The sequence below is a fragment of the Macrosteles quadrilineatus genome, unplaced genomic scaffold (genome assembly GCF_028750875.1).
Source record: "Macrosteles quadrilineatus isolate MER2022 unplaced genomic scaffold, UCM_ALF_1.0 Scaffold_9__3_contigs__length_116548681, whole genome shotgun sequence".
NCBI lineage: Eukaryota > Metazoa > Arthropoda > Insecta > Hemiptera > Cicadellidae > Macrosteles > Macrosteles quadrilineatus.
This window is the reverse complement of record NW_026542602.1, coordinates 66,312,171-66,327,090: the sequence shown is the minus strand read 5'-3', so window position 1 is coordinate 66,327,090 and position 14,920 is coordinate 66,312,171. Positions and strand designations below refer to the sequence as shown.

Sequence of the window (14,920 nt, the reverse complement as noted above, 5' to 3'; positions counted from 1 at the left end):
AATATATGAAAAGGCCTGGTTATACTAAGGATACCCACATAGCTCACACATTGACATGAATTCAAAACCATTTTTTGGGTTCGGGGACCCATAACGAATATTTCTACCTAAAACTTTCTGAAGAAAGCAATACTTTCTCCTCATAGGTACTATGTATAGAAGGAGAAAGTAAAAAAAAAAAACTTTCAAAATACAATTTGCATTAATGGGTGCCTATATTTAATGAAAAGTTAAAAAAAAAATACATAGAATCGACAAATGTAAGGCTATTTACGGTTTAAGGCCTGGCCTATTAAATGTTTCTGTATTTGGTTCACTACAAAATCTTAAATCATGATCAAAACAAAAGAGTATTTTAAATTAGAAAATGCAAATTTAATTTCTACAATTTTTTCCTGGCGTCAAAATTAACTCAGCTAACTGTTTACACTACAGTATTGTATCATAGATGAACTAATTTAATCATATCACCTATGATTGTACTGTGATTTCATTTTAAAGTGTTAAATGAGAAAATGCTAATTTAGTCCACACAACAAATTTCCGGGCGTCAAAACTGACTCAAAAATCTGTTTACACTACATTATTGTACCATATACGAACTAATATAATGATATAAGTTAATCTAAGAGTGTTCTGTGATTTCATAAAAAGTGTGTACCAAAATTAGGGACGAATCCCAGCCAATGGAACCACAACATACATAATTTACAATTCTAATCAAAGAGTTAATTAGGACGCAAAAGGCATTAGAGTGTGATCATAAAAAATAGAACAAGACAGTTTTAATAATCAAGACGTCGTGAGCTGAGATTGTGTTGCCTTCCTGTTTTCATTTCGCCAGACTGTACTGTTTAAACATTTTACTATGTAGCTCTATTGTCCAACTGAAATATTATCATTAAATAAATGTCTGGTGGCTCGTAGACAAATTATATACATAAAAGAGTATTAGAATGTAGGCCATTGTGTTTTTATTGATCTAGACAATTGCATGGTCTCAATAAGTAGGGCCTACAATATATATTTTCATTGACCATATTAACCTACAACTGGACCAAAACAATATTATTTAAGACTAGCTGGCCCGACAGACGTCGTCCTGTCCTATTGTGGTTTTATGTCACATGCTCGTTCATTTTCAAGATGAGCTCGTTCGCATGGCTCAATCACGTCCTGGTTGAAGTTCGTTCGCTACGCTCACTCACCTTTGCATGGTCTCAATAAGTAGGGCCTACAATATATATTTTCATTGACCATATTAACCTACAACTGGACCAAAACAATATTATTTAAGATGAGTGTAGAGACAAAAGGTTCTTGTGGTTTTAAAACATGTGACAAAATGTTAGTATTGTTATTAGTATTTTCTTTTATTTGGTTAATAAGCCTAGTAATACAACATTGTTGTTGGTCTTAAGAAAAAACAAAATATGGAAACCACTTTTTAAATTATTGTACGGTTTAAGTTCCTATATCTACACACAAAGACACTACCTAGCACTAGGTAAGACACTTTACCTATAGTTTGTTCAAATAACGAAGGTGTTCAGGGATGAGAGTATGTTACCCATCAAACCACCTTCATTATTTAAACAAATTATAGACCATTGTCTTTACAGTACTTGAAAGTCCGAGCATCAGCATAACCATTTTAAAATTGGTGAATTACGAGATTTGAACACAGACCTCATAGAACTCAGTACGGCACTCTATTTTAACTCTATATTAACTCCACGACTCTTTATGAACATCGTAAACATTAACAGTACAAGAGCTACGTGCACTTCAATAACCCATAGGGGGTCCCACTTTCGTTGATTCCCACCCTTCAGAATCCATTGAGTGATTTCAAAGCTTAGTACTCAACTAATGTCACAACCTGTGAGGCAACTGTACACAGATCCCACAGTAGTTATGCAACTGTCACTTCACTGGGGGTTCTTCGCAAGAGCCACTCTTTCTAGACTGAACTTCGGGCATTGCTCCTAGCTTGCAGCATGAGTTTCATGCTTCACTACATGAACTTCGTAGAGCATTTCTCCTAGCTTGCAGCATGAGTTTCATGCTTAACTCAAAACGTTTCTAAGATTGACAAGATCCAAATCCAAGTGTACATATTACTGAGTAGTACGTCGTTGCGTAGATTAGAGGTCGTCTAGTAATGAAAAGGTTGCAGGATCCGAAATTCAAAATTAGGTTCGAAATTACACCCCGCTGTCCATTATCATTGCTTAAAAATGATCCTGGCTGATGAAACAGCTGATCTTAGTCAGTAAGAAAGCCACGCAGATTATTATTCCATTCTACAGTCCATTCTTTGTTCATATTTGGGTTAAAATACGTTAAGTGTCGTCCTCATCTCAATTTGGCATGATAATAATACTAGTTTTTAGGGTATACTACCGTATCTGTTGGCATACACAACCGAATGAAAATATCAATTGTTCGATTATTTCATTCGATGTATCTTTTGGTTAGTTAGGTTAGGTTAACCTTACCTAACTAACCAAACAATATGTCGATCGATATTTTCATTCGGTTGTTTGTGCCAACAGATAAGGAAGTCTACCTGATTTTACGACACTGAAACACCAGTATTTTAAGTCAAAGTTGAGTGAAGGATGAATGTTGAAAGAATGAGAAAGCTTTCAAGAACAGCTGGGTGAATTTTCAAACAACCTAAAAGCCTGTGACTTCTCCTAAGATTTAACCTGCATTCTTTTGATAAATAGGCAATCACTATGTCCACTCAACTACTCAGCATTTTAAACTTAAAATACATTTCATAATGTAATATTTAAGCCGCTTAAAGAAATCATTAAAAAAAACAATCAAAAATCACTGCCGCGTCAAAAAACACCAAAATTTTCTAATTTCTAAAAGTTTCGAATATATGCATTTTGGAGATTTATTATATTTTTGTCGAAGCTCTTTTCGCCGAGAAAAGCCGTGAGTTTTCCATTCACAGCGCGATAAGCCTTACAAAAATGCTGTAGTAAGAAAAAATAATATTTCTAAAATTCTCACGAACTGAGCAAAAAGTACAAAGAGCTGTAAATGAGTATTAATGAACTCCATTACGAGAAATGGAACGAAGTTGGAGATAAGAATTGTATTAGTGAATCGTTGTTGCATTGTGTTATCACACTACATAATCAAATTAATGTGTAGTATTTTTATTTCTTACAATATTCGATTTAATACTCAATTACATATTGTTAGTGAAAAATTAATTTCTGGTGCAATTTCCATGATAATTGCAATTACTTAATGTGCATAGTAACAATAATTTTTATGCAATTGAGGGTGAAAATAATTTTCTCGATAACTAAACAAATTTGCAGGAATTCCTGTTACATATATCCAAAACGCAATATTTGCCTATGAATTTTACTACGTCAGTTACGAAATCTTAATGATTTCCATACTTTAGTTTGGCGGTGATTAAAAACCGATCACAACAGTCATTTGGAAGATATTCATAAGGAAAACTAAACTATGAAACGATACTGCGTATCTAGAGTTGGATTCAAAATTGAAAATCAAACTAGAAGGTTCATCAAAATTCATGGAATATTACGTAATCATTTCGGATACTACATTAAAATCAAAGGAATAAAAGTGACTAATTTAGTCGTTTAGGAAAAGTCCATAAGGAAAACCTAAACCCAAAAGATAAATGCATTGCCCGAGTTAAAAACAGGATTGTCAAACTAGAATATCTAACAAGAATACCTGGAACATTGCGTAATAATTTCAGACTACAGCACGTATCAAACCATAAGCGATTACAATATTCTTTTGGAAGAAGTCCTTTAGAAAAATAAAGATTTTTGTTGTAATTGCATTTTTTGTATTCATGATAAGATTCCAAATAAAACCAGAACATCTAGGTTACCTAGAACTACATTACACAATCATTTCTAGACTGATCTACCAATGACTAAGGGATATTTCCTACTACAGGTTGGATTTGGATAGTAAACAAGAACGTCTTCACTGAAGGATTGGAAGAAAGTGGCCAATCACAGCCTTGAGGCCAGGACATGAATCATACTTGTTTACCGACATTTGGTCACCTTTGAGGCCGAGAATGAGGACAGAGTCGATCTAGTAGATTCTCAATACTCCGGATGACTGCCCCCCGGAAAACTACCCCCCCCCCCCCAAGCAGGTTCCTACGGTACGTCATATTGACGTCAGAGTCCGGGGGGGGGCAGTTTTCCAGTCACGGACACTCAAATTTAGTTGTCAAACAGTTCTAATCTAACCTAACCTAACCAACCAAACTTGCTGTAACATTTCGAAAATCTGTTTTATATTCACCACATGCCTTTTCTATTATCCAACGGAATTACTCGAATTAAAATTAAAATTACATAGCATGATTTGTCTAGGGGGGGTAGTATTCCAGTCGCGGAAACGGCTTCCATATTGGTTAGTTAGCAGATTTTGTGACGTCACGTTTCACCTGGGGGGGTAGTTTTCCGGGGGATAGTATTCCGCATCCCCGATACTCCTAGAGAAGAGAGTAGATTTTGCTGAGGTAAAACCGTTGTTCCTTGTGAGTTTGATTACATAACACCATACCTTGCAATGTGAACTGTTTTTTTTTTGTTGAAAATACAGTAACACTACTTGTCATACAAAACTAAATTACTAAGTGACGAAGGTAAACGTTTTATTGAATTACGTAGTACTAAATTTGTTTTTTTTTACTGAAGACGTTGAATTACTGTAACGTTGTGAGTTACGCAACGTTGTTGTAACGTTGTTTTCATTTGAATCTTGTAGTGTTTATCATGCATATGCAGTGTTTTCATATGCGAAACCTTACAGAAAAGAGTATGCAAACATTACAACTATTCATTCTTACAAAATAACTATTGTGACTCTGAGTACACTATTCACTTTTTGATATAATTATTTCCAATTGTCTACATGGATTTAATTTTTGTATGCACAACAACTGAACCGATAGCAATATTGAAACTGACATACGAGTATTGCACAGTAATCGAAAACGAGTACAGAATCCATTGTAACAATCGGTTCGAGACCATTGATTCGCATCAAAGTACGAAACCAATAACAGATTCCCGCGGAAAACACGCTGTTCCCGCGTTGGCGGGTAATCGACGGAATGGCGGACGGAAACGCTCGGACCGGAAACTACCATATTGTGGCAATAATGCCGGGTTCAATTTGACGCAGAACAGGTAGCTAGTGTCGACTGGTCAAGGCCAATTGAAGAGGAGTCCGATGCAAATACTGTACTAAACTTTTGATACTACAGGTAGGCTTTTCAATTCTCCAGCCTGTTTTAACGCTTGTTTTATTGTTGTGCATCGTTTGAATGCGTTGATGTATACAAAATGATTTATGTTATTTTAGAATTGATTCTACAAAATACCTCATACTTGATTATAATACCAGAATATATGGAGTAGTATACAAATTAACTCATAAATCACAAAAATTCAGTTAAAGAAGCACTTCATCAAATTCAAAAACATCTTAACAAGACTAGGTAACAAAGGAAAAGGTATGGAAAGTAATTTTTCAAAGATATAGTATATTTCCCTTCTAGTCACGAAAGTGACCCATTTCGTGGCGAGATAGTGTTTTACATGCGAGTATTTAACACTTTTTATCACGATAAAAAAAAACTACTTCATCAAACTTTAAAAAATATCTGAAATATCTCTTAACTTCAGTTGTAACTTTGTTGATGTCAGGTAAAGTATTGTTTATGTAGCGAAAGTAATGCTTATGCCAGGTTATTCCAGCTGATCAATATTAGCTTTTTGGTGTATGGAAATTAATTGATGACGATTTTCGAAGATCTCAGCTGTATGGAAATGGGTTATTTTCGAATACAGAGGGTGAAAAAGATTTTTTCTTACACATATTTTTGGATACAATTCTTTCTGTGATCATTATTTTAGTTGCAGTCTTGAATCTGCAGTCTTCTGTACTCTACGAAAATATGGGTATCAAATGTCACATGGTCACCGTTTCCGCCTGCGACATCGCGTCAGCAACGAATCAGCTGTGAATCAGCACAGCAAACAACAATCAATACAATCAGCTGTTTTTATATTAACTGATTCATATCAACTTGTCGACGAAGTTTATAGATCCATTTCATTGACAGTTTTTCTTACAAAAGTATAAAATGAAAATGTTATCACCGAGGAAAAATATCCTCTCACATATATTTTCACAACCGTAATTTATCATGTTAAGTAGCTGAATAATGAACTAGTATGTTATGTTGTAAATCAGCTGAACAACTTAAGCAAACCGCTAACTGCACTTGGAACCAACTGCAGTTGTAAATTATTGTATCTCAGTAACATACCTAGTCAACAATCTTGGGGATGAAGATACAGGGAAGTATTGTTTTTGATACTGAATTTGTCGATTTAAATATTGAATACTGTACTAGCACGTCAGGATACAAATAGAAGCCTACAAACTATTACTAGTTTGATAACATTCAGTGATGCGATTGGTTAGTATTTCAATTTTAACAACCATCAACTGTTTCCCATGTTGAATACAACCTTTTTGGACTTGAAAATGTGTGAAATTAATGATTATGATTAGGTACGTCATTATTAGGAACTTGCTGGAGCTGGAACCAAATGTGGATAACTAACTTTTCAAGATTGCTGCAATAATTTTAGGACAAAAGCTAATATTAGAAATGGGTTTATAATATCATTGACTTTAAGCCGCTGAGCTGGTTTACATGCTACTCGAGTCGAGACTTCAAATCACTTAAATCCAAAGACTTCTCAGAGGCTCAAATTCAAATCACGTTATTCATCGTAAGCTTGACCCAGTGGTTCGGAATCCTCTACGGTAAATATATCCAATTAGATACTAAAATGGATAGAACCTCTGAACAAAACCTGTCTCGTTGAAAAGTACTCCTTCACTAAAATCCAAACAATACTATTCCCTTACATAAATTAATTTAGTTTAGCATTGTATTTTGAAAGTTATTATTGTTTCTTGTTCCGAAATTTCCCAAATAGAGTTCGACAGCACAAGGTTCATAAGACACACATTTTTCCTAGACGTTTTTCAATATACATTTTCCAATCCATTGCAATGAACTACTCTGTATACTACGTTACCTACCACCCATTCACAATCACACTAGTGAATACAACATTGTAGGTAGGGGAGATTCACATGCAAAAGAGGCCCAGACCTGGCAAGTGGTGATGCCGATGCCGGCCACGTACAAATAAATACCGGTACTTTGAACCTGGCCGTGCAGCGTTGCCGCTTCGTGCAGCACCAACTGGCAACACCGCGACGCAGGTGGAGGTAGAGGGTTTGTGAAAAAGTCTGTAATTGGCTGTCCTAAACAGTTTATAATTACAGTATGAAGTTTCTGCCGAATTAAAATGTTAGTGATGAGAATACCTGACTTATTTTCGAAGTCCTTTCCCAGTACGATAGTCAATTCTTGCAACAAGGGTAGATTTTATTTCCCAAAGCGTAGGGTTATCAAAATACACAGTCAAAGGTGTAACGCAGATTTTCGAAATTAAAGATGAATGTTGGACCTGTTTTGTTATTTCAATTACACAAGGTTTTTCTTTTACTTCATCTTGTGTATTGCCTTCCGGATTACTATACACATTTAGATACAAATTAGATACAATTTTTTTTTTAGTTTAAACTGTTATAATTATCACCAAATAATGTTTGGATGGGTTATTTTAGGCTTGGTTTGGTTAGGTTAAGTTAGAACTAAGACATACCTTGAAACTTCATTGGTGCACTGTTACATACAAATTATTATATGTGCGGTAGTGGATTAACAGAAAAGGTCCTCAATTTCCTAACTTGAATTGGATAAAATACGATCTATATAGTCAAAGCATACCTTAGGCAATTGATTTTGCATTATAAGCTGAAGAAGAAAACGGTAAGTGCAAAAAAATATATAATAATATCCGTGTCTTTAGTTCGGATTTTTTCTACTGTCGTTCTAGGACTGCTTGGTTACGATTACGAACAATGTTTCGCATGTGTGAAAAGTCTCGCACTCTACAGCTTACAGTATGTTTGAAGGAACCTGTATCCTGGCCCTTCGTCTATTTGGTACTGGCGCGGGCCATTGGGATGGGATTCATGAAGACAGAAAGCTAGGAGACAGGTCCCACCATACAGAGTATAGCAACAACGAAAGATACGTCAAATTGACAATGGTGTCACGAATTATCGAGCTTTTAGGTCCATTTGAGCACCTAATTGGCGTAACATTTCTGAAATCAAATCAATGACCATCCTATCTAGATAACACATTCAGTGGCTACTCGAACCAATAATAGAATGAAATTTGGCATTTTTGTAACCCCACTAAATAACTAAATCGATACAAGGGAAAGTTTTTGTTCACTATTCCGTTATAATAAAAATATATGAACGGATAAAAACACTATTTACGTCAGAAATAAAAATTGGTCTATAACAACAGAAAACTACAGTACTGGTGTTCAGGACCTACAAAACGTGCAGGAAACGGAAAGGAACGTACTGTAAAACAATGGTGACAGAGACAGGTGAACTACTAGATGGCAGGCCGACCGAATACGATAAACAGACAGCCCAAAAACAAAAAAGTAGCTTCGGTTTCAAACAACTAGCCTTTCTTCAGTACAGTATTGCTTTCGAGTTTTAGTGGTTCGGAACCGTCTGTTGGGGAAAACATCGGCCTTCAAACCTGAAAGTTGCTGGTTCGATACCAGTGAGATCAATTCTGGTCGCAGATGACACTAGCTATCAATTTGTGCTATCTACAAATAACAAAAGGTGCACATAAAAACGAAATGTCTTTACAAAACCTCTTAGAAAATCCCAAACACAAAAAAAAACTCTTCTAGAAACCGACGATTTTCACCCCAAGTCTAGATCATTGCCAACAAAACACCTGTCACAAAGTTTACCCAGGGACCCAGGGGACCCCGAGTGATGGAGCCATGTAAGTGGGGTTCCGATTAAAATGCTAATCGCCCCCCTTGGGCCCACCCGTGTCGCATTACTTTATTTTCTTACTTTTCGCAAACAAGCGGAAACATGGCAAGGTTCTCTTCGCAAATTGCATGACCGAAATTTGCATCTGGAATGCTAATATTTTGCTAGTAACATAAAGTGTAACTTGATTTTCTCGTTAAATAATGTTAGAGAAAGTACGAAAATATTGGTAAAACTTCACATTGTATGGTACTAGGCTCTAGCAAAAAACCCATTCACACGATATTCCAAGCTAGTCCTAGATTAAAGTGGCATTAAATTATTAGCCGGATTTGAACTCGGGAACCTCGGAGACGGAAGCCATGCGCTCTACCACTAGATCAGCTCCCCGCCAAAATATGTATACCGTAGTTTTACATTGAACATTTTATTTCGAAATTGCGCCTAAAATAAAAGAAAATAAAATCCAGCACTGAATATTTTGATAGTACCTCTACAGCGGTCATGATGTGAAGCTTTGATGTGAGCTGATGACGACGATGAGTATCAGCCCGAAACGTTGTCAAGGACGTTCGTTTACACGAGTCCAGTGTTAAAATTACACATTCTCCGTGTTGAAAAATTACTGTTGTCCCTAAAAAACTTAAGTGTTCGTTCTAGTTAATGAAAAACAGAAATCAAAATGGTTTTATTTGCTGTTGTACGAGATTTTTTAATATTTTAGTCTTAGGTTGACAACATTTATAAATACAATTTATCGATTTTTATCGGTTTTAAAATTTAGTAGCATGACAGTATTTTACAAATCGGGGAGCAAGCTGGACTATGGCGGTATAGCGCGGGACTTCAATTCCTGAGGTCACGGGTTCCAAGCCCAAAGTGATTTTTACAATGTCGCAACCCCAATGTCTAGCCTGAAGTAATATGAAAACCCATCTTGGGTTTGTGCCTAGCGTTCTAGGACGAAAAAGAAAAGAATTTTCAAATCAAATGACCGCACCTGAAAATGCGTATCACATAGAGAACGATTTCAAAAGATTGGAACATGTCCCTTGACTCAAACTGTGAACCAAGTAATTTTCCAATACAAAGAAGATAGAAAGCTGACTCAACTTTTGTAATCAAACTGCTAAGATGGGAGTCAAAATATAAGTTGACGATAAGCAATTAAGGCAGGAAAGTGGTTTCAAAGTAAAGATCATCTGAAGGACTTAATTAAGATCAGTCCTTTGGCTGTCTTGACGCAATTACCTGACTCAAGCCCGGAGAGTTGAAGATCATTGAACCAAAGCTACAGGAGTGATTGCCAAGTCGACCTCAGAAGCAATTAATGTTGTATCTTAGTGTCAATACAATATTTGGACTTTGAGTGATATTGGGCAGGTTTTCATAGAAAATTGATTATAGGGGTCAAATGGGGGAAAATTAGTGCTTCAGGCTTTGAACGTGTTATAGAGAATTATTTTGATGTTGCAAAGTCAAAAACTTCAACAATGTACATAAAATGTAGCTTCTTCACAAATTACAGCAGTTTCAATATTTATTTTGTAAATTTTAAAAATCATCATCATGCGTGTAAACCGTTTAAACATGAATGTAGGCTAAAATCGAGGAGACCGGAAATGCCTGCCATAATAAGTTAAAACTTCATTAAATTGGAATTAATCAAATCAACACAAGCTTAAATTGATTACATATAACTAATGACACATCACAGTAGTTATTAGTAATTTTGAGATTATTGTTAAACAGAAAAAACTCAGCTTCAGTAGAAATTAGATAAATAGCCCCCAAGGGAGGTGTAAAAAGATAAATTAAAAATTTTCAACACATAACACTTTTAAAATATTTTTTATCATCTGCGAGGTTTTATTTTTTTTTTTGACAATTAATAAAACCCCTTTATTGCAATCACATAACCAATAAAACTGACAAAAAATGTAACAAACTGAATACCAAATGGATATCCGTTGTTTAGCTTCAACCCCCGAGTCGACAATGAAATTCAATCCCCCAAAACAAGATCGCGTATCTATTTTTAATCAGGTCCTCTTCATTATCTCAGCATTCGGTGGATTATTCGAAACAGATCACAATCGAATTCAATTAGCGTTTTGCATACGATAAAAGTAAATTTCTGTACATGATTTGTAGCAAATTGTTCCTCGGTGAGCAATAAAACTTGTAATTACTCTGTGTTTAATGTGAGCAAGAGCTGCTTCAGCGTAGCAATAGTAGACTGCTGTTGCTGCACTACTTTCCTATAAATATATCGAAGGGCGAAGAAAATGTTTTACACTACTTTCCTCTTGTGAAAGGTAAAGAAAACGTGTGAGCTTTACGTTTGATCATAGGTCTGTGAATATACTTACAGGGTGGTCCAAAAAGAACTGACACATTCATACAGTTTTATTTAAAAAAATTTAACTGCATGGTAACATTTTTGTACGAAAAAACTCTAAAAGTTGTTAGTGATAATAAATAAATCTGAATACGACCACTGTTTAAGGCTATGCTGGAGTTAGACATGCAATTTTGATTCCATCCCCGAGAAATACAGGAAAGGTATGCGATATGCTAAATTTAATTGGTGGCCATATTGAGATTTATTAAATACAGTATCACCTAAAACCTTTTGAGTTTTTCTATCTGTACATAAATTTTACCTTAAAGTTAGAATTTTGTAAAAAAATTATGTTAAAATGTGTCCGTTTTTTGGACCACCCTGTATTTACTACCCAAAATAGCGTCTGTGATAGCACCAACTTCGACTATGCATACGAGAACACAAACCAACTACAAAAAAAAATATGTGTTCAATTGTATAATCAATGCATGTAAATAGTCAATGTACTTAGTACCTAGCCTAATAAATTTTTTGAACAAACATCAAACTGTGTATCAGGTTATACTTAACAACGAACAAACTAAACCATCGTTTTTACCTGAAACAAAATAGGTTACCCCCTCCACAGCAAACCTGCAGACTAAGCGAATTTCCATTTGTATGTTAGGATTTTCACTAAAATACGTATTTAAACTTGTCAGATTTATTACCTATTTAAATAACATAAGGTTTAACGAGTACTTAGAGTTGCTGATAAAGGGAAGGAAAGTGTGTGTGTGTTTTTTTTTTGTTTTTTTTTTTTAACACGGTCTTAATATTACGGAATAAATGTTTAAAAATTCCAAATTTGATAAAAATACGCACAAACAAGCAAAATACAACAATCTACTTTTTCTCAAATACGAATGATATTGTAACTTTAAATTTCCAGCTTTTTCTGCAACCTTTAATCCAACAACAATGTTTCAGTTAAGGGGGTATGTTTTATCTAAGCTTTAGCTAAGAAAGGTAAACTCAATGCTTCTTCGTTAGGATAAGCGTAGTTCGATTTGCCTATTGGCTTCCGTAGTCTAAGAAACATAAAGATAACAGAAAGAAAACCCTAGATTTGTGATATTCGAGAGATTTTGTTTGATAAGGTTCGTTAAACCATAGGAACGAATTTGTTTCGCGGATTAACACATATCTCTGGGGTTGGCATCACTACTTGTTTGAGTTGTTTCTACCAACTTAACAAAACTTAACCACTTTAAGATTTAAACTAACCCCAATATAGTACCATTTTTAAGATAAATAGTGTGCAATTTTGAACCACTTGCTCCAATTATTTTCTCATACTTCGCTATCACCTAGCATGTAACTATGTTTTCGGAAAAATCAATTGAAATTGTTAAAATTAACTGAACGAAAACTCTTCAATTAAGTTGGAAGATTGTAACAAATCCCCCAATAAGCCATGAGAAAGTTATTGGCTGTGCGAACATTTAATTTATTGGCTTCATCTGTAAAAATACATTTTAAAACAATAAAAATAATGAAATATGTATGATTACCACATTCTATAAACGTGTTATTTGTCTTATTTCTAAGTATAGAGAACACTCAACGCTAAACAGACAATAATTGTGACATTAAATTGATAATAAGCGCGATATGAAATACTGTAGCTTTGTCGTACTATAATCGAAGAAAAATCAATGAATTGCAATAAGCCTAGCGATAATGATGACTGAGTTAAGTAGGCCTACCGTACTAATTGATAATACTACGTTACTCTGATACTAAACTTACTATTGGTTGTTATTCAAAAGGCGGAGTTATCTTAAGTAAACAACCTCTCACTCAAAAGTTCCATTAACTTAGAACTAAAACATTAGGCCTACGTAAAAGCCAGTTCAGACAGGAATAGGTAGTAAACAGTTACTAGTGATTCACAATATAAAAATAAATGCGGTTATATAATATAGTCCTAAGTAACTTAAGTCATGGCCTGCATTTGCAAACATACTTTGGAAAAGCACATTGGTAGGCCTAGTTCAACTGATTGCATTTTAGAAATGAGGAGGTGCTGCAAACGAAGAATCCAAAAATTACTTGAGACATCGAAAAATAGGTAAAACTCTATTTTACTAAACTATTTTGTATTTTATTAAGAACTACGAATCTTTCCGTAATAAATTAAACAGTTTAGTGGCTTAAGCTTGAATAAATGTGTGTTATATTTTTAACACTATTTTTGAAATGCAGCTTCTATGCTAAACGTTATCAGATATTTTTTTCTACGATTTACAACGAAATAATGGTTAGCCTATATCTAAATTCCTTGAATCCCTTGGTCAAATAATTAAAAAAAAACTATGTCCCACCTACCATCACAATCGGATGTCCCACAATGTGATATCCTTTGCTAGGCCTATTATATAATCAAACTTGTTTATGATTTATTACGAAATAAGCATGACACGAAACTTAGTCCAAGAAAAGAAACATAAAGTTAACATTTAAATTTCGAATCACTTCCTAAGCTCATAAACTTTTAAAACATTTAAAAACCTCGCAATATTTACTATTAATTTCTTAATAATTCCAATTCGTTGGTTAATAATGCGATATTTTGTTAGTTTTTAAATCAATTTCACAATTATTTGAAACGAAATGCCCTGATTATAAATACTGTACAATAGTAAACTTCTACCTCCTTTAACTCTTTTACCCAAATTAGGGATTGTGTGATATCGAAAAATATTTTGAATAGATGATTCGAGTAGGCTTGTAAAATTTTAAATCGTTGTGTACTTTGCAATATTCACTCTTCTTAGAACTTATTACGTAACATTATTTACAAACTGACCCCAAAAGTAATTCGGATTCCAAGACATGATACTCCATGGAGCCAACTTAATAACTATCTAATCCTGCCACCTGTTCATTCTGAAGGCACGCCACTAGTTCTACTATACTAGACCACCTATTACTACACACCCTGTAAACTACCCTTACCTTGACTTTTAGCGATCACACCGGAAGACACCGCCAATCCTACGGCGAAAATCCACAACCCCACCATTGCACGTGACACTCAGTACATGTTGCACTTCACACTATACACTAACACTGTCACAAGTTCCGTTATGTTAGAGACGATGCGAAAGTTCCTTCCTTCTGCAAGGTTGGAAGCGCACTGGTCGCGGCGCGGCAGGATCTCTCTCCCCCTCCCACTACTCCCCCTCCTCGACCAGCAACAGGTTTTCCGCTGCACCTCGTCTACCTGGTACCAGGTACGGTGTTCCGCCGTTCCGCCTCACCAGACAACAGGTCAACTGTGGGTGAAATGCGAAAGAGTTCGTCACATTTGGGTGCATTGTTGTTAAATACCTTGAGATGTTAGTTTTTAATTTGAAGCTAGTATGAGCGTCAGCAGGGCTTGTGATATTCATTTTCAGCCTTAAACTATTTTGACTTAATTGATTTGTAATTAATGTATCACTATCACAGTCAACTATGGGTAAAATCCACGCAAAGAGTGTCTGAGGCATTGTAAACTAGGGGACCATAGCAGCAATTGCTGCC

At 35.1% G+C, this 14,920-nt stretch overlaps 1 protein-coding gene across 2 annotated transcripts in view; it reads right to left on the bottom strand.

Moving 5' to 3' along the window:
* LOC129002433 (low-density lipoprotein receptor-related protein 2) overlaps positions 1–14,516 on the bottom strand; it is a 374,692-nt gene extending 360,176 nt beyond the window's left edge. For both annotated transcript variants that reach the window (XM_054430228.1, XM_054430229.1), the window contains exon 1: positions 14,351–14,516. In XM_054430228.1, coding sequence (XP_054286203.1) covers positions 14,351–14,417 — 67 coding nt within the window. In that variant the 5' untranslated portion in view covers positions 14,418–14,516. The remainder of the gene's footprint in view (positions 1–14,350) is intronic.
* Between the last annotated feature and the right edge of the window lie 404 nt (positions 14,517–14,920).